General features: G+C 45.6%; 1 protein-coding gene across 1 annotated transcript in view; it reads right to left on the bottom strand.

Annotated features, from left to right (window-relative positions):
* DNAH2 (dynein axonemal heavy chain 2) overlaps window positions 1-22709 on the bottom strand; it is a 2538822-nt gene that overhangs the window by 1706475 nt on the left and 809638 nt on the right. The window contains exon 23 of the mRNA XM_086946066.1: window positions 21329-21503. Coding sequence (XP_086802192.1) covers window positions 21329-21503 — 175 coding nt within the window. The remainder of the gene's footprint in view (window positions 1-21328; window positions 21504-22709) is intronic.

The following is a 22709-nucleotide window of genomic DNA, read 5'->3' on the forward strand; positions in this document are numbered from 1 at the left end:
CCTCTCATACCTCCCACGTCTGCTGGAGGTTGAAGGAAGTGCTCTGATGGAAATATTTCCTCCCCTTCACTCAGAGATCCACCTGGCTACTTGCTGTTTTCTCCTCTCTTCTCCCAGTCACTTGGGGTAAGTCTGGAGAAGGCTTTGGAGATGACATAGGAGGCAGGAAGATGAGAGGAAGGTAAACAGAGAATGCAGACCTTGTGTGGGTCTGTTTTAGCTTTTTTTCTGCCACATCTAGGACATTTGTCGAATAGAGATGGCATTCTAAATAAGAAAAAAGCCTTTTTCCTATGAGAAAAATAAGTTGATCCACAGAGAAGGACAACAGACATCGAGCGAAGCAAAAAACGGTGAAGTATGAAAATTTAAATTGAAGAAAAAAATAAAAAAAGGTTGAGTTCAATGCTCCAAGGGTCCTGTCAGAAGGAGCTGGATAAAGAGCTGAGGTAACTGCCTCTGGCTGTGCATGATGGGATATTGGTGGTCTCTCTGCTCTTCAAGGCACAGCTTTCGTTTTCTACACTTATAATGGCAGCCTTCAGGCTACAGGGTCAAGCACTTATTCATATCTGTCTGTTCATAGAAAAAGGATTTGTGAAGGTTCTTTGTCTGTGATATTACAAACAGATTTATTCTGAGAGCATATGTAATCACAGTCTCTTCTTTTGCCATTCCAAGATGAAATGTGACCACTGTAGCCTACCCCTAGGCTGCATTATGACTTTAAGTGACTTTTCAAGGTTTTCCCAAAGAATGGCGAAGTTCATCACTTAAGAACATATTTTGGATAAAGTGCTCCACACATGGGTGGAACTATTCATCGCTTATGACTATGCATGGACATCCCCTATGAGAGAACAATGGCTTTCCAGTGTTCTGCTTACCGGCAGAACCCTAGGTTGATTATTAATCGTGCCCTTCTCCTTAATGCTGAAGTCATCTGGACCCTGGAAAATGCTAACAATTATATATTTGCTGACAACATGGGGTCACCCTCCCTCAAAATAGTGTGGGATACATTGAAAGCTTTCATAAGAGGATTTTTGCAAAATGTGGGGTATGTCAAGAATAGGCCAGAGCGCGGAATGTACTGTCTTAGAGCAGGAAATTGGGGCGTTGGAGGATGACAAAGTCAAAGGGGAATCCCTGGAATTACTACATTTTTACTCACTCTCTCATTTATTATATATCTCCTACATACAGTTAAACCTTAATATAAATGTAAATATCGATTTTCCACACTAGAATGTAACGTTTACAGTCTTCTTTATTTGATCATATAAAATGGAAGAGAACGTTTTCTAATATTTGTAGTACCCTGTATGTATTCAGCCATGGGTCCCTATTTAAAATTCAGAAAAAGTTCCTGAAAATATACCTAATTAAAACATCATCAAGAAAACAATACATGACATTATAGACAAGTATTCACAGTATCGTTGGAGGATGCCCTGCAGGCGCAAAGTATCCCCCAGGGCAGGGATATAGCGATAAAGAGGCTGGAGGACACCCAGCTAAACTTCAAGCTCAATTGGAAAAGACATGCAGGGATAGGTGGCAAGCCAAGAGTATGAAGATCTTTGAGTATTGGGAAACAGCAGGAGGACTCCTAGCTTGAAAGTCTAGATCAGAGCGGTCACGGAATAATATCAAGGAGTTAATCATCAAGTCGCAGAAAGACATCTCTGAAAATGCAGGGAAGATGCAAGATCATCTGGTCTCCCTTTTTCAGCGTTAAATACTGAGAAGATTACTCCAGACTTGGAAGACCTCAGGGGGTGGCTTTGGGATAGGGCCCTCCTGGGGCTTAAGCAGATAGGAATAGAATCTCTTAAAGCACAAATTGTGGAGGCTGAAGTTTGGAAGCAATTGAGTTGGACTAAGAACGGGAAAGAGAGGGCCTGATGTTATTCCCTCAGAGCTATATGAGATATTAGAACATTGGAATGTTGGGAGCTTCATTGCAGACAATGGAGTGCTTCCTGCTTCTACGGGCCGGTAAAAGCCCGCAGAGCAACATTCCAATGTTCTACAAAGGCTTCCCGATTTATATCCCCTCGAGCTTTGAGAACCCTTTGCTTAATTTGTTAGAACATTCTGCCCTCTAGTGGCAGAATGTTCTAATAGCCTTATAGCCCTTCGTAGCAGGGCTAGACCAGCAATTAACGTCCCGCTGTCTCGCCTTCGGCTCGAGCCTTTAACGATTCAGCGGGCCGTTAATAGCCGGTATAGCCCGCTACGGCGGGCTATAAGGCTATATTAAAGAAGGTGGTGATTCCATTCTGGGGGAAATTGTTCAATGCAATATATCTTGAGAATGCCCAGATTCCGAAGTCATGGAGGGAAGCTACGTTAGTGCTGATTTTGAAGCCTGCTAAAGATCCTAAGAAGGCAGACTCATTCCATCCAATTTCTCTTTTGAATGCTGACTATAAGGTTTTTGGTAGTATCTTAGTAGGTTGGTTAGCAAAGTTGGCTCCACAACTAATTCACCCAGATCAGAAAGGGTTTGTCCCCAAGCGCCAAGTCAATAATCTTACTCAGCAATAAATCAGGTGCATAGATCTGGCCACTGCTCGCTCAATTCTATTGGCTGTTGCAACTATAGATGCCTCCAAGGACCGGGGTTGTTGGGCATTTTTGTGGGCGGTCTTGGCAGCATTAAGGTTTAGCCCGTGTTTTAGTCTGACTTTTCAGAGAATGTATGCAAACTCACCAGCGCAAATTGTATTTAATGGAGCTCTGATAGAGTTTCAGGATTACTTGGGGTATGAGGCAGGGGTGCCCTTACTCTCCTCCTCTGTTAGATATTTATATTGAACCATTTACCTATTTACTTAGAAGAGACCCCGAGGTAATTCCCTTATCTGCACAACAACTGAGTAATAAGAGAACACTCTACGCAGAGGATGAACAATAGTTACTGACCTGTAATCTGTGGTTCTCCAGTATTGGTGTCTTTCAAAGATTCACATGCCTGAATCGTTCCCCGTTGTCGGAGTGGGAGTCCCACGGTACATAATTTGTATATAAGAAAACCAAAACCCTTGTTAATACCAACCAGGAAGTAAAGTAGCCCTAAGCTACAATGGAAAATACTTCCACACTCATGACTATCCTAGTCATTTTGTATAGACCAAACTACAGCCACTAGAATGCTCTCCCCAGAGACTCAGGCTCTCAGATTTTCTACCGCACGTCATGTGAAAGGGAGGGTGCACAAACTCCAAACCGACATCACGGGTTTAAATGAAGACATCCCGTGGATGTCTCTATAAGTCATGTTACACAGAATCTCAGTCCCATACTTACTAACCATACTACTCCAAAAAACATTGTGCAAAGCACCACTGGTGTGTCTTTAATATTCTGACCACCCGTTCATTCCTACCAACTCTCTACCTAGGGGCTGGATTATATTCTGACCACCCGTTCATTCCTACCAACTCTCTACCTAGGGGCTGGAATGTATTAAAACTGTAGGTTTCTAGAAGCCACGTTGCATGGAATACTAGTCCCATATTTACCAAGCACACTGCTCTAAAAAACATTGTGCATAGAACCATTGTTGTGTCTTCAACACTCTGACCACCCATACATTCCTACCACCTCTTTACCTAGGGGCTGAATTGTATTAAAACTGGAGGTCTTTACATAGGGGCTGAATTGTATTTAACACTGGAGGTCTGTTGAATTATCAATGTTAAATTATCAGTGCTAAGTTTCTTGGCATGGGTTACACATCTGTCACCTAATACATACTTTCTCTCATTTAGAGGCAGGCCCATTGTGATAACGTGGTTTACAAGCAAACAAGGTAGAATTACCTATAAACTACAAATCCCATCAATTTGTTAGTTCCAGCGCGCATTCTAATCGCACGCAACTACATGTAAATGGGGCAGATAAATACAGACAACATCTCCGCTGCATATTGTAGTCTAAATATTTGTTTTAAACTGAGCCAACGCGTCTATTCTTTTATGAATAAGACGGCGAGGAAATTATCCCGTATAAACCTCCGGAACACATTTCCGGACTACATTCCCAAAAGGGGCCGATCAATACAGACTACATTTCCCGTGTACTGCGGGTGTTGCAACGCGTTCGGAGACGCGCGTGCTCAAGCTGCACATGTGTTGATCCGCTGACCTATCAGACTCAGTTTAAATATCCCGCTTCCTGTCCAGTCGGTACCTCCCACAGTCAGCCTAGAGGAAGGCGCGGAGTACCGACGGACAGGTAAGCGGGACAGGGCGGCGGCAATATGTGAGGGTGCTGACTTTATTAGAGATCACGCTCGGCCTTTTTTCTGAATATTTAAAACGGGAGGTCTCTGCAAGTAATATTAGATGCAGGACAGGCACGAAGACAAGTTTGCAATGTTTGTTGTTTGATGGTTGAGATTGCGAGAGTGCTGACTCTATTAGTGACCACGCTCGGCCTTTTATGCTGAATACTTAAAGTTGGTGGTATCTGTAAGAAACAGTAGATGCAGGACAGGCACGAAGGCAATTTTGAAGTGCTTGTTACTTGATGGTTGAGACTGAGACCGCCTAAACAATGCGCCAAGCGGGCAGACCCTTCTATAAGATCGCCCACACACCGCGCTAAGCGGTTTGACTCATTTGGAGATACAACACGCCCTGCTATATTAACTACATAAAGAGAATTCACAAGATCTCCTTTTAGCCCATGGCTGAATACATACAGGGTACTACAAATATTAGAAAACGTTCTTTGACTCCTGGTTATAAACCCTCAGTGGCAGAGGGAATGTGTTTTCAGACTGAGTTCTAGCGAGCTCTTCCTCTTTCAATTCTTCTTTATTCACATTCATTAGAGCGGTGCTCCATTTGTACCTGAGCTGTTGCCGGGTGAGGTGGAGAGTCCATTCCCCAGAACATGGGTGAGTGTTTAAAACTTTGGTTAAACCCAGGATATATGTACCTGGTTCAACGAGTTGATTACTGTTACAACCTATGACCTTGAAATGTTTGGCATACAATTGAATATCACGAGATTATCTCTGTGCATTTGCAGCTTTCGTCACTAACTGTATGTATTTTGTATTTACATGTGTGTTCGTCTACTGTTTACTGACTGGATCTTTTCCATCGGTGTTTCTCAGGTGATATGATTTTTTATACACACCTTACACTTTAATATCAGCAGTAGCACTTCTTTAACAACAAGGTCCTGATGAAGCAGACTGGTATCCTTTGAACCAAATACTGCAGAAACATGTCGACCAATATAAAATCTCAGTAGTTATTTGTTATTACTACTTGCACTGTTTTTTAACCTTGGGTGTGGGTAGGAACCTAATAAACTCTTTCTCCACTCCCACAACCCAATATTAACTTTTTCACTTTCACACGCCACAGCGAGCACTTAATGCACTGCCTTTTGATATTTCTTTATGCCCCCTGATACCACCATAATAGTTTATCCACACACCTTACATTCCTTCACACTTCGATTAGGCCACAATCCACCTAATCCTAAGTGGTTCGTTCCACTTCCTTCGGGTGAAGGATCCCAAGTGATGTAGGGCGGTACAGGACGGGTATCTGATGGGAACAATTTTTCACCAAGAATACTTCGGATTCAGGGATTGTGTTCTTCCAAAACGCACATACAGTTATCTAGATAGCTGCTTTACTTTTCTGTTGACCCATTGTTACACTTTGTTTTTTCAGTAGACCAAACTACAGCCAATCAGGCGCCAGCACCCACTAGAATGCTCTCCCCAGAGACTCAGGCTCTCAGATTTTCTCGCACAGAAGTGAAAGTAATAATATCGCCTGAGGAGCCTCTGAGGGGAGGTGGGCGGGTGCATGTGAATCTATGAAAGACACACATACTGGAGAACTACAGATTACAGGTAAGTAACTATTGTTCTTCTCCAGTATTGGGGTGTCTTTCATAGATACACATGCCTGAATCAGAGTAACTAGCAGTACACACCATCCTGCTCATAGACGCTTTTTGGCATTCCTATGCATATGCACATTTTGCAAACAATATTACATGAAATATAAGCGTCTAGAAGAGCATAGAGGAGGAGGGAGAACAGAGGCTCACCTTATTTAAAAAGATTGCGAAGCACTGCTCGTCCCACTGAAGTATCTGCATCGCTGGCAGCATCCAAGCAATTGTGCTTGTTGAAGGTATGCGTTCTGGTCCAGGTTGCCGCTCTGCAGATATGATGAAGAGGCACTCCAGCGAAGAGGGCTGTTGAGGAGGAGACTGCTCTCGTAGAATGCGCTCTTGGCAATGACTGCAATGGTCTTCCTGCTTGTTGGTGACAGAGACTAATTGCTGAGGACACCCAACGGGCTATCATCTGCTTAGATACAGCGTATCCTTGATGTATCCTTCCGTATGCTACAAAGAGCTGATCTGTTTTAAGCAATGTAGCAGTTCGTTGGAGGTAAATCTCCTGATGTCCAGGGAATGCAAGGTCTTCTCTGCTCTCGTTTGTGGATTAGGAAAGAATGTCTTTAAAAGGACCGGTTCATTAAGGTGAAAGTCGGATGGAACTTTAGGCATGTAGCTTGGATTGGTACGTAGCACCACCGAATTTGAAGTGAACTGTAAAATCGGAGCTTTGATGGTGAATGCTTGAATGTCACTGACTCTACGTGCCGATGTTAGAGCTAGAAGGAGAGAAACCTTCCAGGAAAGGAATTTGAGATCCACTTTATGAATAGGCTCAAAGGGGTGACACATGAGTTGAGAGAGTACCACATTCAAGCACCAGGAAGAAGGTGGGTGCCGAACAGGTGGGAACATTCGAAAAAGGCCTTTGAAGAATTGCTGAATTATTCTAGTGGAATACAAAGAATTAGAGCCATCTTGACGGAATCTGGAAATGGCCGCTAAAAACACTTTCAGTGTGGAACGAGACAAGCCAGACTTAGCCAATTGAAGAAAGAACAGTAAGATTTGTTCTGGTTTCGCATGGAGTGGATGTAAGTTGCCCGCTAGACACCAGGCACAAAACCTTTTCCATTTAAGTTTGTGAGTCTTAATAGTAGCAGGCGCCCGAGCGTTGGCTAAAACCTCTTTACAATCCCCCGAGATATTTAGATGGGCAAATTCAACGTGTTGAGGAGCCAAGCTGCTAATTTCAAGGAAGCTGGGTTCGGATGACAAATTTGACCCTCCTGCATTGTTAGAAGATTTGGTAGTGCTTGAAGTTGTATGGGATTGCACTCCGAGAGAAGCAGGAGCCCGGTGAACCAATGCTGGCGAGGCCACCTGGGCGCGATGAGGATGAGGCGGCATGGCTGCTGTTTAATTTTTTCCGGATGACCCTGGGAACCAAAGGAATTGGCGGAAAAGCGTATGCAAATATTTGAGACCAATTCATCGAAAGTGCTTCTCCGCATGAATCCTTGTGGGGAATCCAACTTGCAAAGTATGGGCATTTGTGGTTCTGCTTCGTCGAACATAAGTCCAGGTCGGGATGACCCCACTTCTGAAAAACTCTGTTCAGAGTCGGCTGATGAAGTTCCCATTCGTGATTTGTCGCTGCCGCTCTGCTGAGAGAATCCTGATCTAGAGCCCATCTCCAAATCTCCTGGGCCTCCTGAGAAAGAAGGGCCGATCTTGTGCCCCCTTGTTTGTTCAATACATACATGTTGTATTGTCTGTTCTGATTAAAACTGTGGATCCGTGTATTACCGTTCGAAAAGATTTGAGGGCTAGAAAAATTGCTCTGAACTCTAGAAGGTTGATGTGCCACTTCTTTTGATGTGCATTCCATTTCCCATTGATGGCCATTCCCTGTAGGTGTGCCCCCCATCCTTCCAGGGAAGCGTCCATGGTGATGGTGTAATTTGGTATCTCTGTTAGGAATGAACGCCCTTTTTGCAGATTCTCTTTTTGGGTCCACCATAGAAAAGCCTTTTTCATACTGTGGGTTATGGCGATCCTGTCGTCAAATGACCCTGACACTTGAACCCATTGTAGACTGAGTTCTTCATGGAAAGGTCTCATCCGGAGACGGCAGTTGGGTATGAGAGGGATGCAGGATGAACGCATCCCTAGGAATGACTTGTACATTCGTACTGAAACGTACTCTTTTTGACGTAAGTTGAGGGCCATCTTGCAAATCTTGAGTTGTCTTTCTTTTGAGACAAAGGCTTGGGTGAGGCGAGTGTCTGATGTTGCCCCCAAAAACAATATCCTTTGTGACGGAACAAGATGGGATTTCTCAAAATTGATTGAAAGTCCCAGAGACTGAAAGAGCGAGAGGCATCTTTGGACATGTACTCTTGCTGCTCCTAGAGAACTGGCCTTGATAAGGCAACCGTCTAAATACAGGAAGATTTGAATGTCTTCCAAGCGAAGATGTGCCGCCACTGGGGCTAATACCTTTGTGAATACTCGGGGCCCTGAACGAAGCCCAAACGGGACTACGGGAGAACCTTGAATTGAAAGTCCCTGCCAGCCACTCTAAACCTCAGGAATTTCCTGTGCCTAGGGAGAATGGGCACATGAAAGTAGGCATCTTGAAGATCTAGGGTAGCCATGTGATCGCCTTGGGAAAGAAGCTGGAGGATTTCTTGAAGTGTTAACATCCGAAAGGACATCTTCTTGAGGTATTTGTTGAGGCGCTTAGGTTGAGAATGGGGCGCCACTCTCCTGTATTCTTTCGTATGAGGAAGAACCTTGAATAGAAACATCTTCCTCTTTGTAATTGAGGAACCTTCTCGATTGCACCTTTCCAAATCATTATATTTATTTGGGACAGAAGCTCCTTGAGGTGAGCTGGTGGTGGACCTTTTGGAGGTGAATGTGGAGGGATTTTTACAAATTGTAAAGCGTGTCCTCTAGCTACTACATCCAGGACCCACTTGTCCGTAGTAATCTTGGACCAATTTGATAAGTAATGGGATATTATTCCTCCAACTTTTGATTTTGCTACTGGCAGCAGTGGCGGCAGCTGGCAGTTCTAATTGCCTTTTAGCAGAATCTCGTCCCCGATAGGAGGATTTTCTTTTTCCTTGCGAAAAGTTGTTGCTTTGCTGTCCGTATATCTGTTGTTTATACGGTTGATATCGCTGATTACCTTGTGATGAATGGTACCAGCGCTGCTGAGAATATCCTCCTCTATTTGAATAGGACCCACTACCTTTGGTGCCACGAAAGGACGATTTGCGAAATTGCAGGTTTCCCAGCGACCTTGCAGTGTCTGTATCTTTCTTTATGGCCTGCAAGGCTTCATCAATATGCTGGCCAAATAGATATTCTCCATCGTAAGGCATATCTATTATCTTTGCCTGGACTTCTTGCCGGAAGGAGGTTGACTTCAGCCAACCTTGTCTCCTTAAGACTGCCGCGCCCGCCAACTGACGGAAGCCTATGGTTGGCACATCCACAGCTGCGTCAATCATCTCTGCAGAGATGCACTCCCCTTCATGTAACACCTTCTTTGTTTCTGACATCGCCTGTTCCGGAAGCTTTTCGAGATATGGAGATATGTCTGACCACATCTGTCTATCATATCACCCTAGTATTGCTAGGGAATTTGCTGCTCGAATAGTAGTCGCAACTATTGTTGATACCTTTTTCCCGATCGAGTCGAGACGTCTTCCATTTCTGTCAGGTGGGGCAGTCACTTGTGAGGACGGGTTTCCAGCTTTATTCTGTGCCGCTTGAGTGACAACGGACTCTGTCTTAGCTTATCCAATAAGGCATGCAGGTGATGTAATGGGCGCCTTGTACTTTTTGTCAATTCGAGGTAAGACTGCTGGTAAAGAATTTGGAGTGGACATGACCTTCAGGCCCTCCTTACAAATGAAATCTATTATCGGGATTGTCCTCACTTGCTTGTGTGGCTGATCTTTAAAGTCATATAAAAAACAATCCTGCTGTTTAGCTTCCATAGAAATCTGAAACCTTTTTGTTGCTCTTTCCATTACCAGATGGAATCCTCCAATATCAACAGGTGGAGAGTCCACCGTATGAGGAGCAGTAGGTGATGGGGTCTGCGTCTGATAATTATCCCACTCTGACATTACTGATTGGTCGTCCACCACTCCTTCCTCTCTGTCGTCATCAATGGTGTCACACGTATGGTGGGTTTGTGCTGGAGAAGGTGCATTAGAAGATAGTACCTCAGGTACTGGTGTTAAAGGAGACTGTCTTGGGACTCTCAAGGCTGAGGCAGGTGCTTGAGTCATGGGTGTCGCCGGAAGCGAGTCTGCCGACTCAGACAGGGGGAACCGGCGGTAATAGTCATTTAACATGTATTGTAAATTTGTAAGAAGATGTAATGGCATCTGTGCTGTTGGTACTGCTGCAGGGGCTTGAGCAACTGGTGCAGGACCCGTTGACTGAGCAGCCGTCGACGATGAGGTCGTCGACGAGGTCTTTTTATGAGGTAATTTTTTCTCTGACAGTCATTTAGATGGCAAAGACTTAGCAGACTTTCTCGGGGGCGTTTTAGGTCCAGATTTAGAAGGTGGAGAAGCCTTTTTGCGGAAGAAGAGGAAGGCAAGCTAGAATCCTTAGCTTTTCTCAACACCTTAGCCCCAGGAGAAGATACCTCTTCCTCAATCATTCTCTTTCTGGAAGTTATAGAAGACCCTGAAGCCAAACTTCCTACCTCAGATAGAGGATCATCCTGGTCCTTAATCTTCTGCAACCATAGTAGAAGACGACCTTCTCTGTCTCGGAGGGTCTTCTGAGGAAAGGTCCTGTGGATATTACAATCCTTTACCTCATGGTCTGGATATAGGCAATACATGCACTTTTTGTGGGGATCTTCTTTAAAAAGCCTAAGCTTCCCACAAGACTCACATGATCTGAAGAGAGATTTTGAAGAAGACATTCCAAAAATAGGAGAAAAAACAGTCAGGTTGAGAAGTACTAAGCAGAGCTCAGGGAGACTCCCTTTCACATGACGTGCGGTAGAAAATCTGAGAGCCTGAGTCTCTGGGGAGAGCATTCTAGTGGCTGTAGTTTGGTCTATACAAAATGACTAGGATAGTCATGAGTGTGGAAGTTTTTTTCCATTGTAGCTTAGGGCTACTTTACTTCCTGGTTGGTATTACCAAGGGTTTTGGTTTTCTTATATACAAATTATTGCTTTTTTATGTACCGTGGGACTCCCACTCTGACGACGGGAATGATTCAGGCATGTGAATCTATGAAAGACATCCCAATACTGGAGAATTAAAAATCCATACATCAGACCCTTTTAAAACCATCCCCAGGGTAGAAAAGTTAGCAGAAGAATTTGGGGCAATGCCAGATTATACAGCAAACACAACTACATTGGATATTATGTGCTGGAATATTACCAATTGGGATCAGAGGTGACTGAGTTTAAGTATTTGGGCATCTCAATAGTTCATTAATGGGGGTGGTTTGAGTGCATACTTTAGGATGGGTGGCAAAGGAGATTGATAGGCTCCTAATAAGGTGGAGAAACTTGCGACTGTTGATTTATGGGTGGGTGAACTTGATTAAAATGACAGTTTTATTTAAATTAGCCTATCTTTCAATTGCACCCCCTTGCTTTTCCTAAAGAAGAGATAGAAAAATACAGGGTAAAATAACTAGTTTTATCTGAGCTTCAGGGGGAGATAGGCTCTCTTAGAAAAAATTGAGGAGGAGTTTGAAGAATGGGGTTACATGCATTACCAGATTTAATCTGCTTATGCATAGCTTTCCAACTTAAGAACTGTAGGATGCTTCTTGGACACTGGTTAGTTCAACATCAGGTTGGATACTATCAGAAATGGTGCCAAGCTTCTGATACAAATTTGAAGCTCCCGAGTTTTTTTAAGAAAGTTCGCCTCAAATTATCAAAAGCTGCACTTTGCCTCTGGTAAAGGGTTAGGAAGATTTTGGGCATTATGTACTATTCTGATTTCTCCCCTGTTTGAGATTCTCCAGGCACTCCAGAATGTTTGTTGGATAGGCTGAGTCTCCCTTTGAGGGAGGCCGGGATAACCAGTTGGGGGATCTCTTCACAGTGCAAGGGCTTCTACCCTGAGGTACTGTATGGGACTTGAAGGGAGTAATTCCAGAGTCCAACCTCCCAAATTTATGGCACATCTTTTTTTAATTGTTATATTCTATTGTCAAGCCAACCAATCTAAAAAAAGAATCCTTTTTATACTATTAATAGATTATACTGGACACCTCAGAGATTTGCAAGTTTTGTGCATTCCTCGATTCCAAAACGTAAAAGATGCAGTCATCCTGAAGCACATGACGAGTTTGCCACTTGTCCTTCAATTAGTGGATTCTCAAACAATGTGAGCAATATTTTAGCGGATATCCTGGGACTCAGGATTGACTCAGGATTTGAGATGAGTCCCATTCTGGTGATGATGGGAGTCACTTAACCGTTTGGGCAGGTTGCGGAGGGGTTTGTTTTCCATTTGATGCTTCTTGCAAAAAGGGAGATCTGCAGACACTTGCTAGATACAGTAGCTCCCCTTCCGAAGGATTGACCTAAAGATGTGCGCTGGACATGCAGGATGGACTTGGGCTGTACCCCAGGTAGAGCAAATACTTTCTGGACAGACTTTCTAAGGTGGAGTGGTATGTCAGATTTGGAGACGGATCAGCCCTATGTTTGCACCAAGCACAAAAACATATGGGTGTTAAGCCCAGACTGGTGCGGCTGGGACACTGTCTGTGCATCAGGTGTGAGGTCAGTTCCAAGGTGCCACCTTGGATTGCAACAGCTGGGGTGAAAAGAAGACAAAAAAAAGAAAAGTTAAATGGAGCAGAGCTCAACAGTGTGTACCATATCCCTGAATGTGCAGTAGAAAATCTGGTAGTTTTAAGCATCTGCCAAGTGAAGAGATGAGAGTGCTGCTATGTGATTGGTTGAAGTTTGGGTCACACAAGAAATGGACTGGTCTTGTGTGGTCTATGGGATTTTCAATGTGATGGCGTGAGCACAGAGGGTTACCAGCCTGCTATATTATTCAAGCATGTGAATCTACGAAAGATCTAATGCTGCAAAACAAAAGATTTCTGTAGGACATCTGTTCTATCCCCATCTGCAGAAGCATATGTTCCCAACCTGTTGAGAAGAAGTAGCAGGCATGGTGTGTGCAGTAAGGATTAGTTACTTACCTGTAATCCTAGTTCTCATCCAGGGGTATACTCACCAAAGTCATAATCTATGAATAATCCCCGCCCATGTGCGGGATACCGGAGCATATAGAAAATACATATAAATATATATGTATATATATGTGAAAACATATTTGCAGCCTAAAACATTTCCCAACTGGCAAAATTTGCCGCAAAATTACATAAATTAGCATACATACAGTAGTACTCTTCCAAACCCTAAGGAAGAAAGAGGGCAGAAAACATTTGTATACAACAATGCTTTATTGCCATAGGAAAAACCTGTAATTGCAGGCATTTGCCAGTAGGCTGCAGTAGAGTATAAAGCAAACAAAGAAAACTGACACCTTGCCTTTAAGGCATTAGAGTAGGGGTACCGTGCCTTTAAGACCTGAAGGCAATCCCCTGCTCCCATGGTGCACCACAGGTGACAGTTGGGTCAGTTCTTTTTGGAGGTGCATAACACCTGAGGAGATCCACAATAAAAAATCTCATAACTTTGTAACTCTGCTCGTCCGGGGAGGTGGGCGGGAGCTTATGACTTTGATGAGTATACCCCTGGATGAGAACTAGGATTACAGGTAAGTAACTAATCCTTCTCATCCAGGGGATACTCATCAATAGTCCTAATCTATGAATAGATTAGCAAGCTCATACCCAAAGTCTCGCGGACGAGCAAGAAGTATAAAAACTTCACAGAATGACTAAGACATATATTGCAAATACATCTTATGCAAATAAATTCCTCAAAGAGGCCTGCCCTACTCTGGCATCGGCCTGAGTATCTGAGTCCAGGCAATAATGACGGGTAAAGGTATGGACAGACCGCCAAGTTGCCGCTTTACAAATTTCAGAAATAGGAACATTACGAAGGAGAGCTGTAGTGGAAGCTTTCCCTCTAGTAGAATGTGCATGTGGTTTACCCTGTAAGTTCTTGTTAGCTAGTTGATAAGCTAAAGCTATACAGGAGACAATCCAGCGAGAAATGGACCTTTTAGAAGCTGACAGGCCAGTATTAGTACTGCCATAATTAACAAAAAGCCGGTCAGACTTTCTCAGAGCCAGGGTTTTTGACAAGTAGAACTTTAGGACCCTCCGGAGATCCAGAGAGTGTAATGACCTCTCCGGGGGAGTGGAAGGATTAGGAAAAAAGGTAGGTAAGGTAATAGACTGGTTGATATGAAAGTCTGAAACTACCTTAGGCAGGAAACTTGGGTGCGTTCTTAAGACCACCCTATTGGCAAGCAAAACTGTGTAAGGTTCCTTGCAACACAAGGACTGGATTTCACTGACCCTACGGGCAGAGATAATCGCCACTAAAAAGGTATCTTTCCAGGTCAAGTGCTGCAAAGAGGCCTTATGTATAGGCTCGAAAGGAGCACTCATCAGCTTAGTCAGGACAATATTAAGCTCCCAGGAAAGACTTTTTTCAGACCTTCTAGGAAATCTTTAACTACAGGCATAAGGAAGAAAGATGTCTGATTAGGAGACTTCCTATATGCTGTGACTGCAGCTAAATGAACCCTGATGGAGGGGTATTTCAGGCCTGATCTCGCTAAATGCAATAGATATGGAAGAATCACCTGCTCTTGGCCATGTACCGGGTCAAGAGAGTGCTCATGACACCATAAGAAGAACCTCTTCCACTTGAAAGCGTAGGACTTCCTAGTGGAGGGTCGCTTTGATTCTTTAAGAATAATCATGCAGTCTGCTGGGAGGTCTAAATGTCCATACTGGATGACCTCAGGAGCCATGCAGTCAAGCGAAGGGTAGGAAGGTTGGGGTGAAACACCTTCCCCTGGTCTTTGGTCAACAAGTCTGGATGGCATGGTAGGCGCCGGTGAGGAACCTCCGACATCTGTAGAAGATCGGGGTACCACCACTGGCGTGGCCACTCTGGTGCTATGAGGATCATTCTGGTGTTGGTCCTGTAGAACTTCTGGATCACCTCCGGGATTAGAGGCAGGGGAGGAAAGGCGTAGAGTAACGTCTGCGACCTGCTGATCAAAAGACCATTCCCCAGTGATCCCTGTTGGGGGAACCTGGACGCGAAGACGGGGCATTTTGTATTGGCCGCGTCTGCGAACAGGTCTACGTCCGGTACGCCCCAACACCGAAAAACCTCTTGAGCCACTTCCTCGTTGAGCACCCAATCCTGCGCTTCTACGAAGATTCTGCTGAGGCAGTCTGCTTGTACGTTTTGAATTCCTGGTAGATGAACTGCCACGATGGACAGGCCTCTTGCTAGGAGCCAATGCCAGATGGCTTGTGCTTCCAGAGACAAGACTCTTGACCTCGTGCCTCCCTGTTTGTTCAGATAGAACATAGTTGTCGTGTTGTCCGTCTGAACCTGGAGGTGGTTGGTGCGCAGAGAAGGATAAAGAGACTTGAGAGCAAGATGAACTGCTCGAAGCTCCAGGAAGTTGATATGGTAGCCTTGCTCTACCTCGGACCATAGGCCTTGAACTTGGAGTCGGTCCATGTGAGCACCCCAGCCTTGAAGGGAGGCATCCGTGACAATTGACTGAGATGGAGGAGGACGATGGAATGGCACTCCTCGGAGGAGATTGGATCGTTTCAACCACCATCTGATCGAGTCCCTGGCTTCTTGAGGAAGCAAGACCCGGTCTTCCCACTGATCCGATCTCTGAGACCACTGATCTTCGAGGACTTGTTGTAGAGGTCTCAAGTGAAGGCGAGCATTGGGCACGATGTAAATGCATGAAGCCATCGATCCCAGAAGAGAGGACACTTGTCTGGCTGTGGGGGCCTGATTGTCTAGAAGAAGGCGACCCTTCAGGAGCATAGATGACAACCTCTCCTCTGAAGGACACACGCTTGCCTGTAGTGAGTCCAGAGAAGCACCCAGGTAGTGGATCCGCTGGGAAGGGTTGAGAACTGATTTTTTCAGATTGACGTGAAGATCCAACGAGTCCATCAGTTTGAGGCAGAACAACAGATTGTTCTGAAGCAGCGACGGGGTGAAGCTCTTCAACAGCCAATCGTCTAGATATGGATAGACGAAGATCTTTCTTTTGCGGAGAAAAGCAGCCACCACCGCCATGCATTTGGAGAATGTCCGAGGCGCAGATTTCAGGCCAAACGGCAGCACTCGATATTGGTAGTGACGACAACCGATCTGAAACCTTAGAAACTTCCGATGCTTGACTGACACTGGTATGTGGAAGTAGGCGTCCTGCAAGTCGATGGCACACATCCAGTCTCCCTGATGAAGATGTGGGAAGATCTGGTGCAGGGCGAGCATACAAAACTTTTCTTTTCATATGAATTTGTTTATGAATGAATGAATGAATGAATGAATGAATGAATGAATGAATGAATGAATAAAATATTTAATAAAGCGCACGATGGCCGAGCGGCTTCCTGGCGCTGGGGACCTGATCAGAACTCAACAGAGGGGACCCAAGGAGATTTAAGAGGGGAATGCCTGAGAGAAAAGAAAGGTTTTAAGAGCTTTGCGGAAGTGAGTGTAGATGGGAATGGAGCGGATGGAAAGAGGAACTGGGGGGCCAGGACTGAGAATCGAGTGCCCCCTGTTCTGGATTTACGAAGCGAGGGATATGAAGAAGAGAAAGAGAAGAGGAGCGAAGAGTGCGGACAGGGACATGAGAAGAAACAAGACAGGTGATGAACAGGGGGGCAGAGCGAGAATGAGCCCGAAAAGCTAGACAGGCCAGTTTGAAAAAGGATCTGAAGCGAACAGGGAGCCAGTAAAGTGATTTGAGAACCGGGGTGATGTGAGAAGATTTAGGGAAGGAAAGGATGAGACGAGCAGCTTGATTTTGGATGGCCTGTAGACGGCGGCATTCGTAAGCAGGTATGCCCACGTACAGGCTATTCCCATAGTCAAGGCGGGAGATGACAAGGGCCATGACTATGGATTTAAGTGCATCGGTAGAAAAAAAGCGTGAAATTTTCCGAATTAAACGAAGAGAAAGGAAACAAGAAGACACCACGGAACTGATCTGATTGTGCATTGATAGGTCATGACTGACCTTAATCCCAAGAGTGCGGACAGAGGAAGCAGGCACCAGGGGGGGACCAAAAGAAGGGGGCCAGTGTGCAGGGGACCAAGGATTGGAGGGACCACCAGTGAGAACAAGTTTTGTCTTATCTGGATTGAGCTTCAGATGGTTGGCGCTCATCCAGTCAGAAATGAAAATTAAAGTGGAACAGAACTTGGAAAGGGAATCAGGAGTAGAAGAAAGATCAAAGACGAGCTGGAGGTCATCTGCATAGTTGTACACAGAGACCCCCAGCTCAAGAAGAGAGGTGATGAGGGGATGAATATAGAGATTGAAAAGAAGAGGGGAAAGAGAAGAGCCTTGGGGAACGCCACAAGTGACTGAGCGGGTGGAGCAGAAAAGCCGGGGAAATGAACTGCCTGGGACCTGTCCCGAAGGAAGGACGCCAGCCAGGAAAAGGCCGCACCCCGAATGCCCGCTGCGCTGACACGGTCGAGAAGGATGGAATGATCAACCGTGTCAAACGCAGCGGACAGATCGAGGAGGACCAAGGCTTGGGGGAGATTGGAGTCGGCTTTCCCTTTGAGCTCGTCCAAGACTGCGAGGACCACCATCTCCGTGGAGTGGCCCGGGCGGAATCCTGCTTGGTGGGATGCAAGAAGGCCACTCTCCTCTATATAAGTGGAGAGGCAGGAAGTGACATGGGCTTCAAGGATCTTGCCGAGGTAGGGAAGAAGAGAAATGGGTCGGAAATTGGAAGGAAGGGAAGGGTCTAGACCGGCCTTCGAAGATCTAGAATGGGCCTATATTCTTTGACAGTTCCTCGTTTTTGAACCAAGAAATATCGGGAGTACACTCCTTGATTTTTGTGAGTTGAGGGAACCTCCTCTATGGCCATCTTCTCTAGAAGGACGGAGACTTCGTCTTGTAGCAATTGACTCTTGTAACGTGGAAGATGTTGCGATTGGAGGAGGACTTGCGGAGGAGGAGATTTGAACCTCAGCAAGTAACCATGCTGCACAATATTCAGCACCCATCTGTCTTTTGTAATGGATTCCCACTCTGCCAGATGATGAGAAACACTCCCTCCCACCGGAGTGGCGAACAGACGTGGAGGAAGCAATGGCTCAGGGCTTAGGAGGTTGCTTTGAGGAGGACTGCTGTTTGTTATTACCACCTCTTCCTCTGCCAGGACGACGCTGCTGGAACTGCGTCTTCTGCTGAGACTGGGATTGCCACTGAGGGGTTTGAAGCCTCTGTTGGAAAGACCTCCTGTCTCCTTGGCGAAAGCGTTTCTTGAACTCCTTGCGCTTTTCTAATCCCACAGCTTTGACGTGTCCATTTCTGCTTTTATTTTGGGCATTTCGTCGTCCGTGTGTGGACCAAACAGAGATTTCCCATTGAAGGGCAAATTCAAAATCTTCTTCTGGGCATCTGGCTTGAGCCCAGTCAGGCGGAGCCAGGCCGAACGACGGGAACAAATACCACTTGAATAGCCATGAGCCGCAAGGTCAGAGGCATCCACTGCGGGGCTAATAACTTGATTGGCTACTAGGCCTCCCTCATGTATAGTCTCCAGAAAATCTTGGCGATCTTCCTTGGGGAGCTTGTCTGTAAAGCGAGTCAGGGAGTCCCAAAGGGACCTGTCTTACCTTCCAAGCCAGCCAAAGGCGCTAGCCACCTTCATAAAGGAAGAAGAGGTGTTGCATACCTTCCTACCAAACGAGTCCATAAGTTTACTATCTTTTTCAGGTGGTACTGAGGAAGAAGTAGAGCCTGCATGGGACTTCATGGCAGCCGCCACAATGATGGAATCCGCAGGAGGATCCGATCTGAGGAACAAGGGATCCTCTGCAGGGGCCAGGTACTTCTTGGCTATCCGAGATGGAACAGATCCCACCACTGCTGGTGTGAGGAAAGTAGCCATAGCCGGTTCTAGGAGGCTGGGGACCAGGGGCAGTAGAGGCCTGGGCGCTGTGCGATGACAGAGGGTATCAAAAATCACAGAAGTGGGAACCACTGGAGTGTGCAGCGTAATATTCAGCTTTTTTGCTCCCCTGCCCAGCACATCGGAGAAAGTCGCGAGGTCATCAATTGGAGAGACTCAGGAAGGAGGCGTAGAGGAGAAGGTTGGAGAGTAATCTCGGTAAGACGACCTAGACGAGGACGACCTTGTGGAAGATCTTGTATGCCGCCTCTTATGGGACCTGTCACGATTCCTGCTGTGACTGTCCCTGGACCTAGAGTGATGTCTTGATGGAGACCTCGGTCTTGGCCGGATTGGAGATCTTGGTCTGACAGGTGTTCTTGGCCGCACTGGAGAACGTGATCTGGCTCGAGATCTTGGCCTGGGTGAAATCCTGGGACTCCGAGGAGATCTAGATGGTCTGGCCGGTGTTCTTGCCTTAGACGGGGAATATGTACGGGAGTAATCCGAGCCCGGACTACTCTGTCCAGATACAGCCCCTTGAGGATGTTGAGACACCAAGCTGCCCGCAGATCTGGGCGAAGATTCTGGAGAGACCTGCACGATGTTCAAGCCAGGAGATGATGATTTGCCTCCTGAAGTCTTAGAACCAGAGGACTCCGCCACTACCGTCACTTTATCCCTCGACGGCGAAAGCCTCGACGTCGAAGACGTCTGGGTGACTAGTGGCATCGAGCGGTGTCTTGATGCTTGCGACGGTGATCGATCACGTCGAGAAAGGCTCGACTGAGAACCTCGACGTGACGTCGTATCGACGACGACTCGCGACGCCGTGTCGACGATGACCTTCCTCGACGTCGCGTCGACGGCGACCTTTCCTGGCGTCGCCTCGGCGTCGACCTCCTTGACGTCGAAGGATGGGATCTGACAGTCCCTCTCGACGGCGGCCCACTAGTCAGCGGCGACCTAGATGCCGTCCTAGCTCTCGATGCCGATCCCCTCTGGGGCGGGGGAGAGTGTCTCGACGTCGACGGAAGCCTCGACGTCGACGGAGACTTAGATGTAGTAGCAGCCATGGACTTCGAGCCCGAAGTATGGCGCCTCGACGCCGACTTACTTGACTGCGGCGGAGATCTTCGACGTCGTGAAGATGATCTGGGCCTTTTCGACGGCGACCTCGACTGAGTTCTTCGACCTTCATTCCTCTTTCTGGGGACAGGAGAAGTGGAATGATGCCGTTTTGGGCCGTGCTTGCTTGTAGGAGAAGATCTAGGGGCTGTGGAAGCACCCACCTGGTGACTTTTGTCCATCTCCTGCATGGCATGAAGTCGAATCTTCTCCCTGTCGCGAAGAGTCCGACTTTTAAATTTTTTACAGTGATGGTACTGATCAGGAATGTGTGTAGATGGAAGGCACACAATACACACAGAATGTGGGTCAGTCAGAGCCATCTTTTTGTCACAAGAAGGACATTTCCGGAACAGAGCAGGCATTCTGACAGGAAATTCTTGTGGGTTACCACAGAAAAATAAATCAGAAGCCTTATTTATTTAAAAAATGTCAAAATATAAGAGAAAACTCTCTCAAAAAAACTATGTCAGTTGAAAACTGAAGAGCTCAAGCTCCAGGATCCTCACAGAAGGAGCCGGAAAAATGAACTGACCCAACTGTCACCTGTGGTGCACCATGGGAGCAGGGGATTGCTTTCAGGTCTTAAAGGCACGGTACCCCTACTCTAATGCCTTAAAGGCAAGGTGTCAGTTTTCTTTGTTTGCTTTATACTCTACTGCAGCCTACTGGCAAATGCCTGCAATTACAGGTTTTTCCTATGGCAATAAAGCATTGTTGTATACAAATGTTTTCTGCTCTCTTTCTTCCTTAGGGTTTGGAAGAGTACTACTGTATGTATGCTATTTTATGTAATTTTGCGGCAAATTTTGCCAGTTAGGAAATGTTTTAGACTGCAAATATGATTCCACATATATATACATATATATTTATATGTATTTTCTATATGCTCCGGGATCCTGCACATGGGCGGGGATTATTCATAGAGTATGACTATTGATGAGTATCCCCTGGATGAGAAGAGGGCTGAAGAAATAAGTGATAATATTTCTCCAAGATGCATGTATTTAAGTTTAAGGGTTCATAGAACCCCACTGTTTTGTTTGGCACAAATTGGATTCTACTTATCTCTTTCCTCCTGACCAGAATCAATGGGAGACTTGGTTTCATCTCCGGTGGGTGTTTGACTACAGGGCTTGATATGCATTATCACATCACTAGACTGGCTCACCATTGGTTGAAAACTCTTCCATTATGGTATGAGCTTTTTTCTTGAACTCCTCTGCAGATTGGATGAGGCCAATCTTAAACTTCTCTTTGGATTTATTCAACATCCCATCGCTGTCAATGATGCTCTGCTGGAAGGCGAGCCACACACTGTTCAGAGAAAGTAGCCTGTTCTGTACCTGAGAAGGAATGACAATCAGTGAGAGCACTGAACAAAAAAGGGTCTGCATGGTAAACACTTTAATAATCAATATGTTCTCTCTCAGACAAGCATCACTAGACAAAGTACACATATATCATGTCTCAATAACACTTCACATTAATAGTCATATAGATGTTAATGGTTTAATCTTGCTGGCTGCATCACTGGACTAAGATTCATTCGTTCTCACATCACTGCTTCCGTTCTTTGCTACGAAGACTTAAGTCATTCCCATCCCTTGTAACCACCAATAGAGTATTACTTTGTCGAATTGCATGTGATTTTGTTCGAATCAGTGGATTTTCATAGTCACTATCGTTGAGCTCCACTGCCAAAGGAGCCTCACTGATATTATATACTTCCACAGAATTGCACTCATTCACAACCTCAGCCATCATACATTTTAATAGAGTCCGAGCCATTTCACAACACACTGTAGTCAAAATATTCAATGTTTACCGATGTAAGGAAATGCCTCTTTTTGCATGTTCACCCCCACATTATTGTACTGATGCTGCTGGTTTTTCGACTCTAAGAGTGCACTTAGGCGTCCTACCAGCTAACCAGACCTCAGTTCCAGTGTTCTGAACCTTACAAAGTGTATGTCAAATTGGTTATAGCCAATTGTCAAGTACTGACTTACTTATATGTTGCCTGTGCATGTAAAGCAGACTGTCCACATAGAGCTGGAGCACTGTTTGTGCCACCCGAGTGTGACAAAGGCAGTAGTGGCTGGAACCGCGGCGGTGAGACCGGGTTGGGGGGGGGGGGGATTTTTGACAGACTATGATGAGGGGAAATTAAATAGCTGCTAGTAGGGAACTAGGGTGGAGGGGCAGCGAGGTGGCGGGAGGGGTGACAAAACCTTCAAAATAAAAAAACAAGCATTGGCTTAGCCATTAGGTCTCACATTTGGGAACTTATAAGTGATTAGCCATGCAACAGTTAATGTTGTTGCACCAAGGATATTGCTCTGTATAACTAAATACTTATAAGGTCCCAAAAGCGAGACCTATTGGCTATGCTTTGTACCATAATTTAAAGCAAATACAGGCTAGGCTTTGTACTATAATTTAAAGCAAACACATTTACGTAGCCCCTCTATACATCTAGGCTTCATTCATCACACCGGGCACCTCAGCACTTGAATCTTTATGCATTAATCACCCAGGATCACATGAAC

This window comes from Lissotriton vulgaris, chromosome 12, assembly GCF_964263255.1.
Source record: "Lissotriton vulgaris chromosome 12, aLisVul1.2, whole genome shotgun sequence".
Classification (NCBI taxonomy): domain Eukaryota; kingdom Metazoa; phylum Chordata; class Amphibia; order Caudata; family Salamandridae; genus Lissotriton; species Lissotriton vulgaris.